General features: G+C 45.0%; 1 protein-coding gene across 2 annotated transcripts; it reads left to right on the top strand.

The window, feature by feature from the left end:
* The first annotated feature begins 12 nt into the window (after nucleotides 1-12).
* Nucleotides 13-13,137, top strand: PCYT2 (phosphate cytidylyltransferase 2, ethanolamine). Of its 2 annotated transcripts, none has more exons than XM_069752540.1 (13): nucleotides 13-151; nucleotides 1,932-2,020; nucleotides 3,281-3,442; nucleotides 4,820-4,886; nucleotides 4,954-5,044; nucleotides 5,137-5,181; nucleotides 6,310-6,448; nucleotides 6,826-6,908; nucleotides 6,984-7,061; nucleotides 7,158-7,223; nucleotides 9,871-9,936; nucleotides 10,225-10,313; nucleotides 10,713-13,137. In XM_069752540.1, the coding sequence occupies exons 1-13, from the start codon at nucleotides 72-74 to the stop codon at nucleotides 10,813-10,815; spliced, it is 1,158 nt and encodes a 385-aa protein (XP_069608641.1). In that variant the 5' UTR covers nucleotides 13-71; the 3' UTR covers nucleotides 10,816-13,137. The 2 variants fall into 2 exon arrangements, with proteins under 2 accessions (XP_069608641.1, XP_069608642.1); XM_069752541.1 differs by lacking the exon at nucleotides 13-151 and adding an exon at nucleotides 243-264.
* The last annotated feature ends 6,852 nt before the right edge of the window (nucleotides 13,138-19,989 follow it).

Raw genomic sequence — 19,989 nt, 5'->3', positions numbered from 1 at the left:
GCGGCGTCACTTCCGGGGGAGGTGGCTGCGGCTTGTGGGGCGTTTCCGGTCGCTTGACACTGAGTCTCAGGATGATTCGGAACGGGCACGGCGACCCCGCCCCGGAGCAGACTGTGTCCCGGAGGAGCGTGCGGGTGTGGTGCGATGGCTGGTGAGCGGGAAGTGTGCCAGCCGTGCAGGCTGCCATTGTGCACAGCCCAGGGGTCACTAGACCGGGAGGATCCGGTAGCTGAGGCGTCTCCTAATGAGTATGGCCGCCATCCGGTGTGTGTACACAGGCTACAGCGGGTCAGCCTCACCCCATCCCCCGTTATAGGCTGCTCTGTGGCCAGAGCGGATACAATGTAGCGAACCCTCTGCTGTCAGATGGATTCACACCGCACTAAAGCGTCATTCCATCACGGTGTCCCATCTCATTCATTGTCTCACCCGTGTGAACCCACCCTAAGGAGGTCTGCAGGGGGCTTCAACAACGCCTCCAAGTCCCTGACAGCACCAGAGATCCTAGACGGCGGGCTTTGTATGGGTGAGACCCCATAGCTGCTGGCACCCTTGTGCACCCTGATGACGGCTCATTATCGGTGACAGTGCGGCACCTGTCCTGTCACACTGACCTTTGTGCCTCTCTATCTGTAGAGATAAGCAGGGGCTTGTCACAGGGGTGTCCAGATCTGGAACTCTTTCTGGAAGCTTCTCCTTCGTGGGTCCTCGACCGTCTGCCTTCTTTATGTTGGCATCTGCCACCTGTCCGGTTCATGGAGCAGGCAGGGGTCTTGGATATTGCCGAGCCCTTTATTGCACAGTGATGGCCGTTCCTGACGGCCTTTGTTTCTGATGAGACAGGGCAGTGCTTTGTCTTGGTGCCCGCTCTCGCTCTATGACCTTGCCATCGTCTCTGCGGCAGATTTCCTAGTTTTGTGGATATGGCCGACCTGCTGTAACCTGACCCTGACCACATGTTACACAACCTCTCCGTAGAGGGCTGGTGTGTAGTGATCTCGGCGCTGTCACCTGATCGGTGCCAGGGGGTAGTATGACGTGATCACCCCACCTGTACAGGAATGCAGAACATTCCCCAGGAGGGCGTTACATTACACCTGTCATTTAGAATGGTGCTGTAATATACAAGTAAGGGACATGATGATCTGAAGCAATCTAGCATTTCCAGGGGTTTGCTGCCATGGTGTATAGGATCAGGCAGATGACAATAAGGGGTGATCAATAAGACCCCATGGACGGTCTTAATCCCTAGGCGTGACCCTATGTATTCTTCTTGGTACTGACGACCATCTAATGATTGTCCTCCCTCTATATATTTATGGGATCTGCCAATTAGAGGAATCATCCACTGTGAGCAGGTTCTCTCTCTGGCCTTGGTGCATCCTGGGCCGGGCTTCGGGTGTACCTGCATCACTCCCGATAGAAGGGGTCACAGGTCCAAGAAGACCCCCAGAACCTTTAGATGCTATAAAAATATAGTAATAATAGAGCCAAAATATGAGCAGAGTGCTGTGCAGATAATCAGAGATTGGTAGAATGTGTCTATGGGGCGTACTCTGCACACATCTCCCTGCCCTATAATTATGGCTGAAGGTTTGGGGGTCTATAAATATGATTCTATACCGCACGTTTGTGAAAAGTGACTTCAGTGTTCGGAGGGTGGTGCAGCAGGTTGGCATCTGTCCATACAACTGGGCGAGTCCTGCTGAACCCTGCCTGGTCCTACTGTGTGCTGCATTCTAACCCTATTTCTATGGGGGTGGGTTCCTTTGTGGTCTTGGAGGGGCAGATGAGTAAACTATTGTGCACTTGTGCTTTTCAGTCTGTGGCTCTCTTCTGAATCTGCATCCAGTGCTTTTTACTTCTACTCATAGATAAGCTGGAGTTTTTTTGAAGGTAAATGAATGAGATTCTCTTGTTTTGTTGCCCAGCTATGACATGGTACATTATGGCCATTCCAACCAGCTGCGCCAGGCACGGGCTATGGGGGATTACCTGATTGCCGGAGTGCACACAGATGGTAAGTAAGCCATGAGATCCACACCTCTCATTTGTGGGGGATTCCATGGATTTTCCAGGCTTCCCCAAGTGTACATTTCTACAGTCCCCCCCAACTGCACAATTCCTGACAGTGTGCAGCATGCACATCATAGGTTCTGTTTGGATTGCCTGCTTGGGAGTTGTCACATGACCGCTCATTATATGATTTGCATGCTGGCCATCACGCTCTGACTGGCAACCTTACCAGCTTCATTTCATGATATATTGAGAGAACCTAGTGAGCACTTTGCCGCCAGTATGCAAATCACATGTGAACGGTCATGTGCCAACACTCAAGCTGGTGAGCAGAGTGGAATCCTGACGGTGTGCATGTTGCACGCTGTCAGGATTTGGCAATGTGCAGTCATATAGAGTGACTAGAAATGTACATGGAGCCAGGAAATCATTCATACCTTAAAACCTTGTCATCCTACACTGTGACATATTCCTTGTGGTCCCATAACCTACCTACCTTCCTTCCCATCAGGCCATTTATTAGCATAGCATGTGATTGTTAACATAAACCTAATGTGGATGAACATCCTGACCCTCAGTGTCTCTCGTAGGTCAGAGGTCGGTGGGGTCGGATAGATATGTGTTGTCTCACTTTGCTAGGGTACGCAGTCGGTTACCGATAGTGGGCATCTGCCTGCCGGGATTCCCACCGATCCTCAGAATGAACCCTTGTTGAGTACTGCTGCCCCTTGGTAGAATCCTCTTGCTGGGACGTTCCCCGCCACGTTATTGGCTTGTTACAGGGAGCGCTGCTCTGTAGGGAATATGCTTAATCTGTTCCTTATTATCCGAGATGTCCCAAGGCCGTCCCCAACTAATCATAATGTTGCGGTATATCCTAGTCACTTGTCTGGGAACGTTAGTAGATATGAATACCCTATTCAGCTGTGTTTTGACTTTTTTTTTCTTATAAACATGTACATTATTGCGCACACATGTTACCGCAATCCAATGTATTTATTCTTTTTTTGCACATTTTCCATTCTCTGTAGGAATTTCTTGTAGCTTGCACCGGACACCACTAGCCAGTGATCCAGCAAGGATAGTCTCTACTCTTGGACTTCCGAGCATGGAGCCCTGGGGTTGTCCAGCTATGGAAATATTTTTAGCATTCAGACCTAAATACATGGACTTTGTACTAAAACGACATTTTTGCAATTTGGTTTAATTAAAAAAAAAAAGTGCACACTTTGGCCGACTAACTTTGTTTTGTTTTTCCATTTAGAGGAAATATCCCGCCACAAGGGTCCGCCAGTCTTCACACAGGAGGAACGCTACAAGATGGTGCGAGCCATTAAGTGGGTGGATGAGATTGTACCCGCAGCTCCCTATGTGACCACCTTGGAAACCCTGGACAAGTATAACTGTGACTTCTGCGTCCATGGAAGTGAGTGGATATTCCTGGTGGCGAGATTATCGCACTGATCCTGTACCGCTAGTCCACGGACTGAGCATGCAGTCTTTGCAATGCGGCTGTATTGAGGAATTTCAAAGGGGCGATAGATCATAAGTACTATAGACACCCGCAATTTCTTAGGTCCCCAACATAGTGTAATTAAAGAAGCCTCAGGACTGGCGCCCTTACTGCAAAGGGTTTCACATGACTGCAGCCTTCACTAGGAAAAGTAAAGACTTCAGCTAATCAGCCACCACTACTGATTGGCTGCAGCTGTCACATGACATAACAATGCCACATTACCGCTGACAATCACAGGGCTGGTCCAGGAGGTAAGTATATGTTGGTTTTTATTTTATGTGGAGGACTGAAAAGGGAATCTTGAGAAACACATGACGTAGGGACAGTAACAATGATTCCAGCAATGTATCACTTACTGGGCTGCTTGCTGCAGTTTTGATAAAATCACTTTTTTCTGCTTTAGATCTATCAGTTCTCTCAGTGCTGATCTCTGTATAACCCCACCCACACCACTGATTGGCAGCTGTCTGTGTACACCGTGCATAGGCAGAAAGTGGCAAATTAGTGGTGGGGGTGGGGTTACTCAGAGCAGGAGGACTACCTGGCACCAGACAACTAGTCCTCTAATGATAATCTCTTGATGATAAAACACTGATTTTATTGAGATTTCATTGAACCTCCAACAAGCAGTTGTCTGTACCTACACCATGCTGCTCTACATAGCAAAAATCTGCTGACAGATTTCCCATATGAAATGAGGGGGCTGTCCTTTTAACATTTGATAAATGTATCCTATATAGAAACCTAGATGAAAGCTTGAAAAAGCATAAAAAATCAAAATGTTGTACCCCAAAATGGTATTAATAAAAAACAAGCCTATATATATATATATATATATATATATATATATATATATATATATATATATATATATATATATATATATATATATTTTTTAGAAAAAGACCCTTATAGTATTGAGTATACTGACCTGGAGAATAATGCTGCCACATTGAATACCGTAAAAAAACAATAGCCCAAAATAATGGCGGCATTTGCAATTTATTTTTTGCCCCATTTCATCCCACTACAATTTTATTTCCTTTTTTTCCCCCACTACATCATATGATAAAGTGAATGGTGTCATTCACAACTATAATTCGTCCCACTAAAAACCGGCCCCCAAAAGTGGACAACCCATTTCAGTCCCAGAGCTGCTTGCTGTAAATACGTGGCAGGAGGTTCTTCGTCCATTATGTTTTCTCAGTTCCACCGCTTACTGCCAGCCATCACCACAGGATGAGATTCTTATGTCTGACCCGCAATGCCCAACCTTCTCCTCTGCAGATGACATCACCCTGACGGTAGATGGAAAGGACACGTACGAGGAGGTGAAGAATGCTGGAAGATACCGGTCAGTAGAGGTGAAGGGTGGAAGGAATAATGACTGGTGCATGTATTACCAGGGGGTCTCGTTTCAGGGAATGCCAGCGCACACAGGGGGTGTCCACGACCGACCTGGTGGGCCGGATGCTACTCATGACCAAGGCCCATCACAGTGTAGTGAGCAATGTAAGGCTATAGTGTGCAGAATGGATGTGAGGTGACTTCTCTACTGCTGGTCCATGTTCAGTTTTATAAGCGGTGTACCTCTCCTCCTCCAGGAAGCCACTCAAGATTACAAGCGCCACCAGGACAACTTTGGGAAGGTGGGTAATGCTCCGTCACATCGACGTAGATATGTTGTGTAGGTAAGTCGTTCTAGGCTCTGATCACTCAGCTATCTTCAGCTATCTTCTTTAGCCTTGGCAAATTTTCGTTTTTGCATTTTAATTCTTCACCACCCTTTTTCCAAGAGCCAACATTTTTATATTTATGTCGACATAACATATCCACGTGAGGTTGTTGTTTTTTTTTGTGTTTTTTTTTCTAGATGAGTTGTAATATTTTTTCACACCGTTACATTTTAGCATATAATGCTTTGAACTCCAGGGAAAGCAACTGGGTGAAAGAGTAGAAAAAAATGTAGCGTCGGAGACCATCATGGAGCAAACTCGAGCTACACCAGGCTTGGTGGTCTCAATGACGTTTTCCTCTTTTAGAAGCTGTCGTCACCCCCCACAAGTTTATGAAAATGCAGATCTGCTCTTCTTTGCATGGATAATCCAAAAAAGTCATCATCTGAAGTCTTTCTCTTCACAACTGCTTGCTACACCAGGTGCTGATGCACCAAGCCGGCAGACAGTGGCGAGCCGTGGGTAGTTCCTGAGCCACATCTTGGGGACCTCTGTGGTATAGTTAGGATTAATATTTCAGCAGTTTCACCTGGGAGAAAATGAACTTGCGTTCTCCCTGTAGCCGCTGTTCACTACACAGTCACTCCCCGCTGTCAGTCTGTGTGATTACAGTGGTGACCACTCTGCACCACCCCAGTGACAGTAAGTGAGCGGCCGCAGGGAGGATATCATTTCTTTTTCTCTCACTAGCCGCCTGTATAAGTCAGCCGGACTTGATATTAACACTTATTTATATGCGGATAATCCCTAACCTTACAAGCAGTTGCCTCATAGTCCCTAGTTCTGCTGCTACCTGTTCTACCCAATCTCCATTTTCTTGAACTTTTCTTACCAGCTCTGTAAACAGCCGAGTTATCAGTACCAGCCTTATTGCTTATTGTTTATAGCAACCAATCATATTGCTGCTTTCATCTCTCGGAGGATGGTTTAAAAATGCCAGCTGCTCTGTGATTGGTTGCTATGGTGTTTCTTTTCTGATGCTGAAAACCTGCAACCATTTTAATTTTTTTTTTAAATTTTATACCTGTGATTGTCATGCAGGATGCCAGGGGTCACAGTCCATGGACAGGAGTTTCTCAGTTCCTTCAAACGTCGCAAAAAATCATGCAGTTCGCCTCGGGGAAGGAGCCCGAACCAGGAGACAGCATTATATATGTCGCCGGAGCTTTCGATCTGTTCCGTATCCTTTCATTTCTCACAAACTGGATTCTTTATATTTTGGCACTTCGTCAACCGTGTTACATATGGGTTGAGTTATTTCAGACGTGACAGTTAACCCATTTCTGCCTTTCCTATGGGGAGTTCAGCTGTGCTTAGTGACGTTTTAGAACTTCACCACAGAGAAGAACATGACTACCTGGAAATATTATCGTTCATGGGCAGTTCAGAAATGGTTAAAAGTGGTGACAATTTTCAACTTAAATACATGTATGGGGGGCTAAAAGAGTTTTTGCAATTGAGGGCAGGGTTGTGGCAAGTCTCATCCTGTGTCTGAATCTGTCTTTTACCCTGTGTCCACGCTGTTAATGGTTTTGGATCCTTTATGGCTTCCCTCAGACATTGGCCATATAGATTTCCTGGAGAAGGTCCACAGTTTGGCCACAAAGCCATACGTTATTGTGGGATTGCATTTTGACCAGGTGACTTGGATCGCACAATATATTCCCGATACTAGTCGGGTTTCTGTGCTTTCTACTCACGGTCTGTTCTTGTAGGAAGTCAATCACTACAAGAGAAAGAACTACCCCATTATGAACATCCATGAGAGGACTCTCAGCGTTTTGGCCTGCAGGGTGAGAATAACCCTAGATCTTGTTAAAAAACTGGAGAATGTCTTAAAGTGGGCAACTTCTTGGACACTAAGCAAATCCTTATGCCTTCCCTTGCAGTATGTTTCAGAAGTTGTTATTGGTGCACCATATTCAGTCACCTCGGATCTTTTGGATCATTTCAAGGTAAGTTATGATCAGCCAGAAGTGTAAGGGTATGTGCACACGATGCGTATTTTGCTGCGGATCCGCAGCTGCGGATGCGCAGCAGTTTCCCATGAGTTTACAGTACAATGTAAACCAATGGGAAACCAAAAACGCTGTGCCCATGCTGCGGAAAAAACCGCGCGGAAACGCAGCGTTTTATTTTCCACAGCATGTCAATTCTTTGTGCGGAATCCGCCACATTGGTGGCTTAATTGCGTTGGCTTGTGTAGTTATCTTGTTGGATCGTAGAGTTTGCTTATTTAACCCCTTAGTGACCGCCAATACGCCTTTTAACTGACCTGAGATATAAGAGACTTATATCCCCATACAGGTGACAATCCAGTAGCTGTCAGCTGTCCACTATAGCTGACAACTTGCTGCATCAGCCATGATCAGTGTTTGCACCGTCTAAATCTATTTAACCCCTTAGATGCTGCTGTCAATAGTGACTACATCATTATAAACGGTTAACAGACTGTGGGGGCTTCCTCTTTGTCTCAATTGGTGGTATCAGATCATGATATTGTGGTCCTGATGTTTGTCATGGAAATTCATGACCAAATAGCGGCCTTAGAGTCTGTCGGCTGTAGTAACCTGTTCAGAAGTTAGTGACATTTAGGTGGTAAAAATACACATTTTCATTTTTCTCATGCCACTTTGTATTAATTCCTGAAAATCACCCGAAGGGTTAACAAATGACCTGACTGCAGTTTTCAATATGTCAGGGGGTGCTGTTTTTAAAATGGTATCACTTGTGGGGATTTCCCTATATATAGGACCCCCAAATTCACTTCAAACATGGATAGGTCCCTAAAAAAATACATTTTGTAAATTTCCTTGAAAAAAATTTAAATTGTTGATACATTTTTAATCCTCCTAAAATGCTAACAAAATAAAATAACATTCTGCAAATGGTGCTGTTGTAAAGCAGACAAGTGGGAAATGTTATTTATTAATGTTTTGCTGTGGTATGACTATCGGGATTAAAGGGATAATCATTCAAAGTTTGAAAATTGCAAATTTTTTAACATTTTTTTCAAATTTCTGATATTTTTAATAAATAAACATAAAGCATATCAACCTAAATTTACCATTATCATAAAGTATAATGTGTCACGAAAAAACAATCTCAAAATCACTGGGCTTTGTTGAAGCGTTCCAGAGTTATTACCACATAAAGTGACACTGGTCAGATTTCAAAAATTTGGCTCCGTCACTAAGGGGTTAAATCTATGAAAGTGAAATCGGTTAAATTTGATTGACAATCAGAAAGATTGACGATCCGCTCCTTTATATCAAACCCTTACCATCAAAGCTTAAAAATGGTTCTCTTCCTTTTTTTTTTCTTTTTTATATTAGACAACCCCTGTAGCATCCAACCGCATGATAGGTGAAAACTGACTGGGACCCGTACTAATCAGCAGACCGGGAAACTTATTTATCCTCGACGGGGAACTTTTATCCCCATGACATGGAGCAGCAGGTCGGATGCTCAACCCCCTCTCCATTCATTCTCTCTGAAACTGCTGGAAAAAACTGAGCTCGGTGCTCAGCAGATCCCTGGAGAATGGATGGAGCGGAGGTCAGGCATGTACACTGCCGCTTTAATCCAACAGGGATAAAAGTGCCTTCGGCCCTGTTCACACGTCCAGTAATCATCCAATAGAACGGATCCAGCAGCAATCCCTTTGCGCAGACAGAACTTTTTAGTCCTTTTTTAGAAAACTGATCTCTGCTGGATCCATTTTTATTTTTTTTAAACTTTGAAGTCTATAGAAACCGGATCTGTTAATTAGCCATCTATTTTTCTTTGATTAACGGATCCATTTTCCATAGACTTCATTGTAAAAAAAAAAAAACGGATCCAGCAAAGAACAGTTTTTTAAAAAAATGGACAAAAATATTGTCTGCACGATGTTTTGACAAACTGATTGCTGCTGGATCCGTTCTAAGGGATGATTACTGGACATGTGCACATAGCCTCATTTTGCCAATTAGTGTGGGTCAGCAGTCGGACCCCACTGATCAGTAAATTATCACCTTTCCTGCAGATAGGGGATGACTTGTATTCATTGGACAACATTGGTTAAGCTTGAATGGTGAGTGTTTCATCCCGCGGAGCAGATCTTCAGTCTCCATCAGTCACTTTTAGTTCCATAGATAATCACAATCTTGTCCTGATTGATAACAGTACTCATGTTTTTGTCCAGCTGAAGTCCTCATGGACACGAGACTACATTGGCAATTTCCAGCTTTTTAGTTGTACGGAGCTATAATACATCCCCCATACAGCTTTTGTATATCACCCAAAGCTTCCGATTTCATACAAAGTAACCGCCTTTCTTCTGTTGGATCCTCTCTTTTATTGTATGGCAAATTGAAACTGTATCCTAATGGTGTAAGACTGCACCATACACTGAGTGCTCTGTAGCATTGGCCTCCATGTTGCCTCCTTCAGAAATCCCCACCAATGAATCCAACATGGCGGATAGTGGATCCGATCCGCTCATCTCCAGAACACATGGCATTGAAATGATGGATCCATGTCACCAGGAACAGATCTGAGTGAATGTAGTGGTCTCTGAACACCAGGCTGTATCATGTGTTAATATATTCTTCATCTCAGGTTGACCTGGTGTGTCATGGAAAGACAGAAGTTCTGCCAGATAAGGATGGATCGGACCCCTATGCGGTGAGTATCCCTGCTGACGTTCTGCGTAATTCTTTTGCTCAGTAGCCCCTCATCCTTTTCTCCTCCGGTGCCCCCTCTCTTCGCTCTTCCTACAATTGTCGCCTCGAGGCTTTTGGAGCGATTTAGATTTCATGATTCTTTTTATTCTTTTATCAGTTTATAAAGCATCACTTTATTGTTTGCTTCCCTGGGGCACTTCTTCTTCTTGTTTGTTTGTAGCATTCTTAATTGCTGTCACTTCTCAGACGCCAATTTCTCTACTACGCCTGTCATTTCTCTGTATTACAGGAGCCAAAACGCAGAGGTATCTTCCGGACTGTAGACAGCGGGAACAACCTCACGACAGATGATATTGTGCAGAGAATTATAAAAAACAGGTCAGTATTAAACATCTATGCCAGCCCGACAACATGAGCCTGCCCATCAGCGGGGCACTGATGAGACCAGGGCAGCCATATTACAGCCATGAGCAACTACTATAGTCAATGATCAGAGGTTGATGTGACATATTCACAGGGTGGGGACTACACACTATTACACTGTCTCCATGTTGCCGTACCTTGCGTGTAGCCCAGGTCGGCTAAATTGGAGACCGGTAGTAGCCATATTGTGCAGTCCCCTGATGGGCAGATCTCATCCAAAGTTCTAAAGCAAAATTGGGCACAATGTGTAACATTTCCAGTGCTGGGCTTGGATTTAAGTCTTGTGCAGCGGTACCTTCGTCAATAATGACATTCTTTTGTATGCTTGTAATAAACTCCTGTATAAACCTATAGGTTGGAGTATGAAGCTCGAAATCAGAAAAAGGAAGCAAAGGAGCTGGCAGTCATGGAAGCACAGCAGAGACGAGAGCGAATCGTAGAAGGACAAGAGAACTAAGACTCCACTCCCCGTACTCCTAATACTATTCTCTGTCCCAGTTCAGTGATACAAAGTGCTCTCATCCACCATATACCAGGGGTCCCGTCATGTGCATTATACACAGTATGTCCAGTAGATGGCGTGCAATCCATAAGGACAGTAGAATAGGATATTAGGATCTGTCATGTTCCCCCTGAACAGAATATATTGGGCCTAGCGCTGCCACTTCTAATCACATTGATGTCTTAAAATACCATTTCTCTAGGTAATTTATTCAGCCATCAGAAAGTTTCCGTTATCTAAAGCTGCCGTGGCAGGGACCAGCCTTCTTTTAACTAAAAGCACCACAGCGTCTTATCTTATGATAAGCGTGCAATGCCACTGGCATGACACTGGGACGGTCGCCAAAATGGAGAATAGATAACGATTTCATGTTTAAGGGCACCACTCTGCTTTTATATGCTTTGCTAATTCAGTGTGACAAGTCCCCTGGAAAGTCAAAATATGCAAAACAATATGCTTATTAACGGTTGACTATTGCATATCCCCAAAATGGTTTTAGTTTGTGTTGTTAGGTTGAGTCAAATTTTATTGGATCTTTGTATATCGCCGTCCCCATGATTCCTGTATTAGGGAGAGGGGCAGCATCACCAGTGTCTCTGGTGTCCGTAAAACTGACCATAGACATTAGGTCATTCTTATCCATAACAAACGACATTTGCTCTGAGACATCGCTGACACCTACCAGACCCCAATGTGATATCTGTACCAGGGCTCAGCCACACGATGTCTGCATGCAACAGTAGTGGTATTTGTCGCTTTTCTGCCTCCTTGGATGTTGGTGGCATACTATGACCTTCTCCAACAGTCACACATGGCAGCACTAGTGATGAGCGCAAGTGTTCGTTACTTGAGTTTTCCTAGGGTGCTCTGGTATGCGCTGAGATGTTTGTCCCCGCATACGCATTTTCGCACCTGTTAGACAGCCACAAAACATGCGGGTATTGCCTGACAAACACAAGCAATCCTTGCATGTTTTGTGGATGTCTGACAGCCATGAAAATGTTTGAGTACCCGCGGCCACATGTCACTCGAGCACCCGCGGCCGCACGTCACTCGAGCACCCGCGGCCGCACGTCACTCGAGCACCCGCGGCCGCACGTCACTCGAGCACCCGCGGCCGCACGTCACTCGAGCACCCGCGGCCGCACGTCACTCGAGCACCCGCGGCCGCACGTCACTCGAGCACCCGCGGCCGCACGTCACTCGAGCACCCGCGGCCGCACGTCACTCGAGCACCCGCGGCCGCACGTCACTCGAGCACCCGCGGCCGCACGTCACTCGAGCACCCGCGGCCGCACGTCACTCGAGCACCCGCGGCCGCACGTCACTCGAGCACCCGCGGCCGCACGTCACTCGAGCACCCGCGGCCGCACGTCACTCGAGCACCCGCGGCCGCACGTCACTCGAGCACCCGCGGCCGCACGTCACTCGAGCACCCGCGATACTCGGTACATACATAAGCACTCTCGGCAAACTTGAGAAACGAGCACTTATCATGCTAATCTCTAGACGGCACATCTTCATCTAATGTCTACTGGCAGCTTTACAGGCTTGGTTTCCATTGGGTGTACATACCATACATAATCTATAGGGACTCTTTCCCTTTTGTACATATGGTTCAAATGAAGGAACACATCTCCATGTTCGGCTACCCTTTTAATATTCTCACTGAAAACATTTCTTCTTTTAAATAGTTTTTAAATCTTCCTATTGTACCGTAACATCTCTTGTTACTCTGAGACCCTGCCACGTCTGTCTGTGTCCTTCAGATTCCTTTTCTAGGACAGTGTTTGGCAAGCTATCTCGGTCTAGCCATTTCAGATCTACAACTCCCAGGAGGCTACGAAAGCTGTCGATCATCATGGCATGCTGGGGCTTGTAGTTATAAAATAGCTGGAGAGCCTTAAGTTACAGTAGTTCAGGATCCGAGCATAGTAACCTGCAGCTTTTCATCCATTGCTACGGACCTCCAGAGCACCCCAGTATTCTTGCTAATTTTATGTTATTGGCAATATTTATAGAAGAGCAGGCTGAAGACTGATCACAGCTCCATATGTGGTTCTCTCTATCATAAATCTGTATACACGCTCTCCCCCACCCCATATTCAACAGCTTCCTCTTATAACATGATTTGCCTTTACGCCTTAAACACTAAATAGCCTCTCCCCCCAAAGTCTTGTCTACACTTGCACTTCCAGTTTTGACAATGTTTAGAGATTTGTCTGAGTGTTTTAAACGATTTTACTTATTAAACTTTGTGAATGTTTTTATTGGATGATAGTGCCATGATATCGATGAGGGACTTGCCAGATCTATTGTCTGTAGGATCTGACAGATCCCCACCTCCCTTCAGATGAAGACGACGAAACTGCTTGGATTTTAAGGGTTATTCTAATCTTCTGGCTTCAAAACCGTGCTGCTGTCCAGCCAGCCTGACTGCCTGACCGTGCCGCTGTCCAGCCAGCCTGGCTGCCCGAACGTGCTGCTGTCCAGCCAGCCTGGCTGCCCGACCGTGCCGCTGTCCAGCCAGCCTGACTGCCTGACCGTGCCGCTGTCCTGCCAGCCTGACTGCCCGACCGTGCCGCTGTCCAGCCAGCCTGACTACCTGACCGTGCCGCTAGCCTGACTACCTGACCGTGCCGCTGTCCTGACTGCCTGACTAGGCCGCTCTCCTGCCAGCCTGGCTGCCCAACCGTGCCGCTGTCCAGCCAGCCTGGCTGCCTCACCGTGCCGCTGTCCAGCCAGCCTGTCTGCCCGACCGTGCCGCTGTCCTGCCAGCATGACTGCCCGACCGTGCCGCTGTCCTGCCAGCCTGGCTGCCCGACCGTGCCGCTGTCCAGCCAGCCTGACTGCCTGACCGTGCCGCTGTCCTGCCAGCATGGCTGCCCGACCGTGCCGCTGTCCAGCCTGCCTGACTTCCTGATTAGTGGGTGGATAAATGGACTGTTTATGCCAGCAGTAACATTGAACTGTTGGTCTTAATGTGCGTTCTCGCAGGTGGAGGGGGTGGTGAAGAACGGACATTACTGTAATACAGCTACTGAGTATGCCTTGGAGCCAGTCTATAGAAATGAATGGGGCTGGGATTAGGAAAACACAGATATGAAATGGATCCAGATAGAATTCTTGTCTAATCAATTTCTCCTGCAGAGAAGTGATGGCAGAACCCTCCATATTTACTAAATACGGAGTATGAGGTGTACTCGAACTTTGTGAGAGGTGTACTCAGCCGGGTCCTATTATATGTCCATATAATGCCTTATATTACTGCCTGGCTCACGTACAGCAACCTGACAGGCCAGACTATACACAGTGGGCCGGCCAGGACATTTAGCCTGTGAACTATTCCACGTGTACGTCCATCATGTATGCACTGTTGGTACAGTGAGGTAAATCTACAGTAATTGGAGGCTACTTACACAGATTCCTAGTAGAGAGAAGCAACATTGCAATAGCCAAAGTATTAGAATGAATGAGAGAGTCACTTAGCGGGTTTCTTGTCCTCCAGTTAAAAGGAGAAGTAGTAGTGCATGCACGGTGGGGCTACAGCGTTTAGGGCAGAGTACAGTACAAGAACACTCCACTCATTCGTAGAGAATGTGATTAGTGGGAGCCCTATTGATTAGAAACTTTGGTGTGCACTCTTAGGCCCCCTCACATGTCTGTGTTTCCAATAGGTGTGGTGTTATTTTTCATACGTACTCACGCACACCCGTTATAATCTATGGAGCAGGGCACATGTCTGTTTTCACACGGTATGTGTGACCCACACATAGACATGACTGGATGGATGTCATGACTGGGACACAGTCAGTGTGACACAGGAAGAGAATGCAGAATAGAAGGGACAGATGTTTAGGTGTTAACCTGTTCACTTGCTTGGATGTACTCTGTCTTGGTCGATTGGTACTTACCAACCTTGAACATACTGAGTACGACCAGGCGATTTTGCACACACACAAGCTGTACGCATGCGACCGCTGCCGGGTGTCAGCTGATTCTGACAGCTGACACCCGGCACTTAGTGCAAGAGCCGTGACCACACTGCTCCCAGTACTTTAACCCCCATGGCAACGTGGGGGCCCTATTTTGTCATGATGACATTCAGGTCACCAGGCTACGGCAAGCCCCTAAGATGATGCGCAAAGCACTGTCTCGGGCTTGTCAGTGCAGTACTAACAGTTGTAATCCATTGCCATGCTTGTGCACTGCAATGGATTATATCAGCGATCAGGCTGCTAAAAGTCCAAGTCCCATAATGGGACAAAGTATAATAAAAAAAATTGTAAAAATATTAAATAAAAAAAACTATTAAAAGAAATATATATTGTACTGATATTTGTTTATTTTTTTTACAGAAAAATAGAAATTTAAGTACACATACCGGTATTTGATATTGCCATGTCCTGGATGACCTGCCCCATAAAACTGTCCCACTAGTTAACCCCTTCAGTGAACACTTGTAAAAAAAAAAAAAAAAAAATTGGGCAAAAAACAATGCTTTTCATCATATCGCCGAACAAAAAGTGGAATAAAACGTGATCGAAAAGACGAATGTAAATCAAAAATTGTATCACTGAAAACGTTATCTTGTCCCTCAAAAAAGCAATCAGCCATGCAGCTCCATCAGCGGAAAAATAAGTTATAGCTCTCAGAATAAAGCGATGGAAAAGTTTGTGTAAAAGTGCCAAAACATAAAAAAGTTATAGGTGTGGTATCGCTGTAGTCGTACTGACTCAAAGAATAAAACTGCCTTAACAATTTTATCACATGAATAAACCCATCCCCCCAAAAAAAACCTCATCCTGAATTGCTGGTTTTTGTTCATTCTGCCCCCCAAAAATTGGAATAGAAAGCGATCAAAAAATGTCATGTGCCCAAAAATGGTACCAATAAAAACGTCAACTTGTCCCGCAAAATAACAAACCCACTCATGACTGTCGGCAGAAATATAGGAAAATTGCAGCTGTCAAAATATGGCGATGAGCAATAAAAAGCGTTTTTAGTGTGTGACAGCAAGCCAAATATAAAAACACAATATAAATTTAGTATCGTTTTAATCGCACCAACTCGAAGAATAAAGTCGTCTAATGACTTACACCCCATGAGGAATGGTATAAAAATAAGTAAAACTAATTCTTCACCTGCTGTTGGATTTTTTTCATTCTGCCACCTAAAAATCGCAGTAAGGCTTGTCTCACAAATATCCTGCGCTCTACGCTGAGTGCTTACAACTGGGTTTCCTTATAAATCTCTGAAATACAGGTCCTTCTCAAAAAATTAGCATATAGTGTTAAATTTCATTATTTACTATAATGTAATGATTACAATTAAACTTTCATATATTATAGATTCATTATCCACCAACTGAAATTTGTCAGGTCTTTTATTGTTTTAATACTGATGATTTTGGCATACAACTCCTGATAACCCAAAAAACCTGTCTCAATAAATTAGCATATTTCACCCATCCAATCAAATAAAAGTGTTTTTTAATAACAAACAAAAAAACCAACAAATAATAATGTTCAGTTATGCACTCAATACTTGGTCGGGAATCCTTTGGCAGAAATGACTGCTTCAATGCGGCGTGGCATGGAGGCAATCAGCCTGTGACACTGCTGAGATGTTATGGAGGCCCAGGATGCTTCAATAGCGGCCTTAAGCTCATCCAGAGTGTTGGGTCTTGCGTCTCTCAACTTTCTCTTCACAATATCCCACAGATTCTCTATGGGGTTCAGGTCAGGAGAGTTGGCAGGCCAATTGAGCACAGTAATACCATGGTCAGTAAACCATTTACCAGTGGTTTTGGCACTGTGAGCAGGTGCCAGGTCGTGCTGAAAAATGAAATCTTCATCTCCATAAAGCATTTCAGCCGATGGAAGCATGAAGTGCTCCAAAATCTCCTGATAGCTAGCTGCATTGACCCTGCCCTTGATGAAACACAGTGGACCAACACCAGCAGCTGACATGGCACCCCACACCATCACTGACTGTGGGTACTTGACACTGGACTTCAGGCATTTTGGCATTTCCTTCTCCCCAGTCTTCCTCCAGACTCTGGCACCTTGATTTCCGAATGACATGCAAAATTTGCTTTCATCAGAAAAAAGTACTTGGGACCATTTAGCAACAGTCCAGTGCTGCTTCTCTGTAGCTCAAAAGTGGCTTTACCTGGGGAATGCGGCACCTGTAGCCCATTTCCTGCACACGCCTGTGCACGGTGGCTCTGGATGTTTCCACACCAGACTCGGTCCACTGCTTCCTCAGGTTCCCCAAGGTCTGGAATCGGTCCTTCTCCACAATCTTCCTCAGGGTCCGGTCTCCTCTTCTCGTTGTACAGCGTTTTCTGCCACATTGTTTCCTTCCAACAGACTTGCCATTGAGGTGCCTTGATACAGCACTCTGGGAACAGCCTATTTGTTGAGAAATTTCTTTCTGGGTCTTACCCTCTTGCTTGAGGGTGTCAATGATGGCCTTCTTGACATCTGTCAGGTCGCTAGTCTTACCCATGATGGGGGTTTTGAGTAATGAACCAGGCAGGGAGTTTATAAAAGCCTCAGGTATCTTTTGCATGTGTTTAGAGTTAATTAGTTGATTCAGAAGATTAGAGTAATAGGTCGTTTAGAGAACCTTTTCTTGATATGCTAATTTATTGAGACAGGTTTTTTGGGTTATCAGGAGTTGTATGCCAAAATCATCAGTATTAAAACAATAAAAGACCTGACAAATTTCAGTTGGTGGATAATGAATCTATAATATATGAAAGTTTAATTGTAATCATTACATTATGGTAAATAATGAAATTTAACACTATATGCTAATTTTTTGAGAAGGACCTGTATGTGATTCAGATGGAACCCCCAGCAGAAGATTCCCCATAATGAGGCAGACAGATGCACTGTCTGACCTGTGATCCGACTTTTTAAGCGTGCATAAAACCGCGGTCCGCCAGTTTTGTGCACCTCTGAAAAGAAGGAAGCTGCAGTACCAAAGCCATACGGAGTCCAGAGCAACTCTGCTGCATCATTATAGGGAATGGATCCCTCGGGGGTTTCATCTGTCACAGCACTTGGCGATTTAGCTGAAAACCCCAAAGTAAGTTCTCAGCGTATAGCGCCGGATAAATGTGATCCCAAATGTTATGCAAAATCTTACCAATAAAAGATTCAACTCAATCCACAAAAATAATAAGTCCCCATTCAGGTCCTTAATCTGTCAATGGAAATATAGGGGGCTTCCACATTACTGGTAGCACAAAGGCTCTGAAAAAGCAAAATGGCTCCTCGCCCCTCAAAAGAAATCCTTGAGAATTCTCAGCTCCCCTATCCAAATGCCCCCTCCCTTCTGAGCCCCAGTTTGCCCAAACCACTTTTAGCGCCCACATGTTTGACAATTCTGTAGTGAGTAGAGACCGCCTAATTTACAGGTGCGTGTCAACAGAAGCATGAGCTGGGCCATAACATAGTGGTCACTATAATGTACCAGTCACCACAATGGCAATTTGCAATTTACTCAGTAACATCCACTACTGTTTGTTTCTGGAAGACACGCATGAATTCAAAATCGTCACTACACCTGTAGATAAATTCCTAAAGAGGTATAATTTCCAAAATGGAGTCACTTAAAGGGGGATTCTGCTCTTCTAGCATTTAGGGACTCTAAGGCTACTTTCACACTGGCGTTTTTTTGAATACGTCACAATGCGTCTTTTAGGGGAAAAAACGCATCTTGCAAAGTTGTTTGCAGGATGCGTTTCTGCCCCATAGAGTAACATTACCGACGCATTGCGATGTATTGACACACGTCGCAACCGTCGTGCAACGTTGCGCCGTGTTGTGGCGGACCGTCGGGAGCAAAAAACGTTAAATGTAACGTTTTTTGCTGCCGACGGACCGCTATTTCCGACCGCACATGCGCGGCCGGAACTCTGCCCCCACCTCCCTGCACCTCACAATGGGGCAGCGGATGCGCCGTAGAAATGCATCCGCTTCACCTGTTGTGCGGCGCATCAAACGCTAGCGTCGGAATCTCGGCCCGACGCAATGCGACAGGCCGAATCCGACGCTAGTGTGAAAGTAGCCTAAGACACAAAAACGCACAGAGAGGTCAAAAATACTCTGTTGTAAAAAAGTCACAGTAAATAAGCAAGTGCTAGTCAAAAAATGAAAAAAATACAGGGTATTTAGTTAATACGTTTTTTTGCAAAAAAATGTATGTTAAGCTGCTCTACCAATCACCAAGGTATACCCATAATGGGACTGCTCTATCTGATGTATTTAAAAACCTGATCATCTGTATAGTACCTGTATAAGCAGGGTTCAGAGAGAAAAAATATACATGTGGACATGCAGGATGGAACAGCTACAATGCAAATGACCCACAGAGGAGTGGTGGACTCCCCAGTCTTGTGGAAACAAGAGAACAATTATAGAACCAAAAACACATGGGCTACTTGCATAGTGAACAAGTCTGTAGAAACCTGTTCACACCTTTTTTGGTTCATTTAGGGACTCTGTATACGGAGTTCGCAAACTATTCTAGAAACATCTGGGCTACCGCAATCTCGCCATGTGGCTAAGCAGTACTGTACAGCCACATATAGGGTATTGCTACATTCAGCAGAAATTGAGGGCCAAATTAAGGTGCCATTTTTTACCCATTTCATCTTGTGAAAATGTAAAATTTTGGTTGTAAAAATGTAATTACTTTTTCTTCACTGCCCAATGGTAGTAATAGTAAAATCTGCACTATAATATGGCGCTCCTTCCCTTCTGAGCTTTGCACTGTGCATGAATAGTATTTCCTGTTTACATGTAGGGTATTGGCACACTCGGGAGACATTTTTATAACAAATAGTTCAAAAACGTAATTCTTGTTTCTTCACCACCCAATAGTATAAAATTCTGTGAGGCATGTGGTGTTAATATGATCACTGCACCCAAAAATTAATTCAATGGGGAGTGTAAAATGAGGTCATATATGTGGGGGTTTCTTCTGTTCTGACACTTCAGGGGTTCTGCCATGGCACTCTCCAACCATTCCAGCAAAATCGGAACTCCAATATGGCACTCTATCTCTTCTGAGCTTTGCACTGTGCCTCATAAGTAGTTTTGGACCACATATGGG

The sequence above is a fragment of the Ranitomeya imitator genome, chromosome 2 (assembly GCF_032444005.1).
Source record: "Ranitomeya imitator isolate aRanImi1 chromosome 2, aRanImi1.pri, whole genome shotgun sequence".
Classification (NCBI taxonomy): domain Eukaryota; kingdom Metazoa; phylum Chordata; class Amphibia; order Anura; family Dendrobatidae; genus Ranitomeya; species Ranitomeya imitator.
Note: the sequence above shows the minus strand (reverse complement) of the source record. Positions and strands in the feature narration are given on the sequence as shown.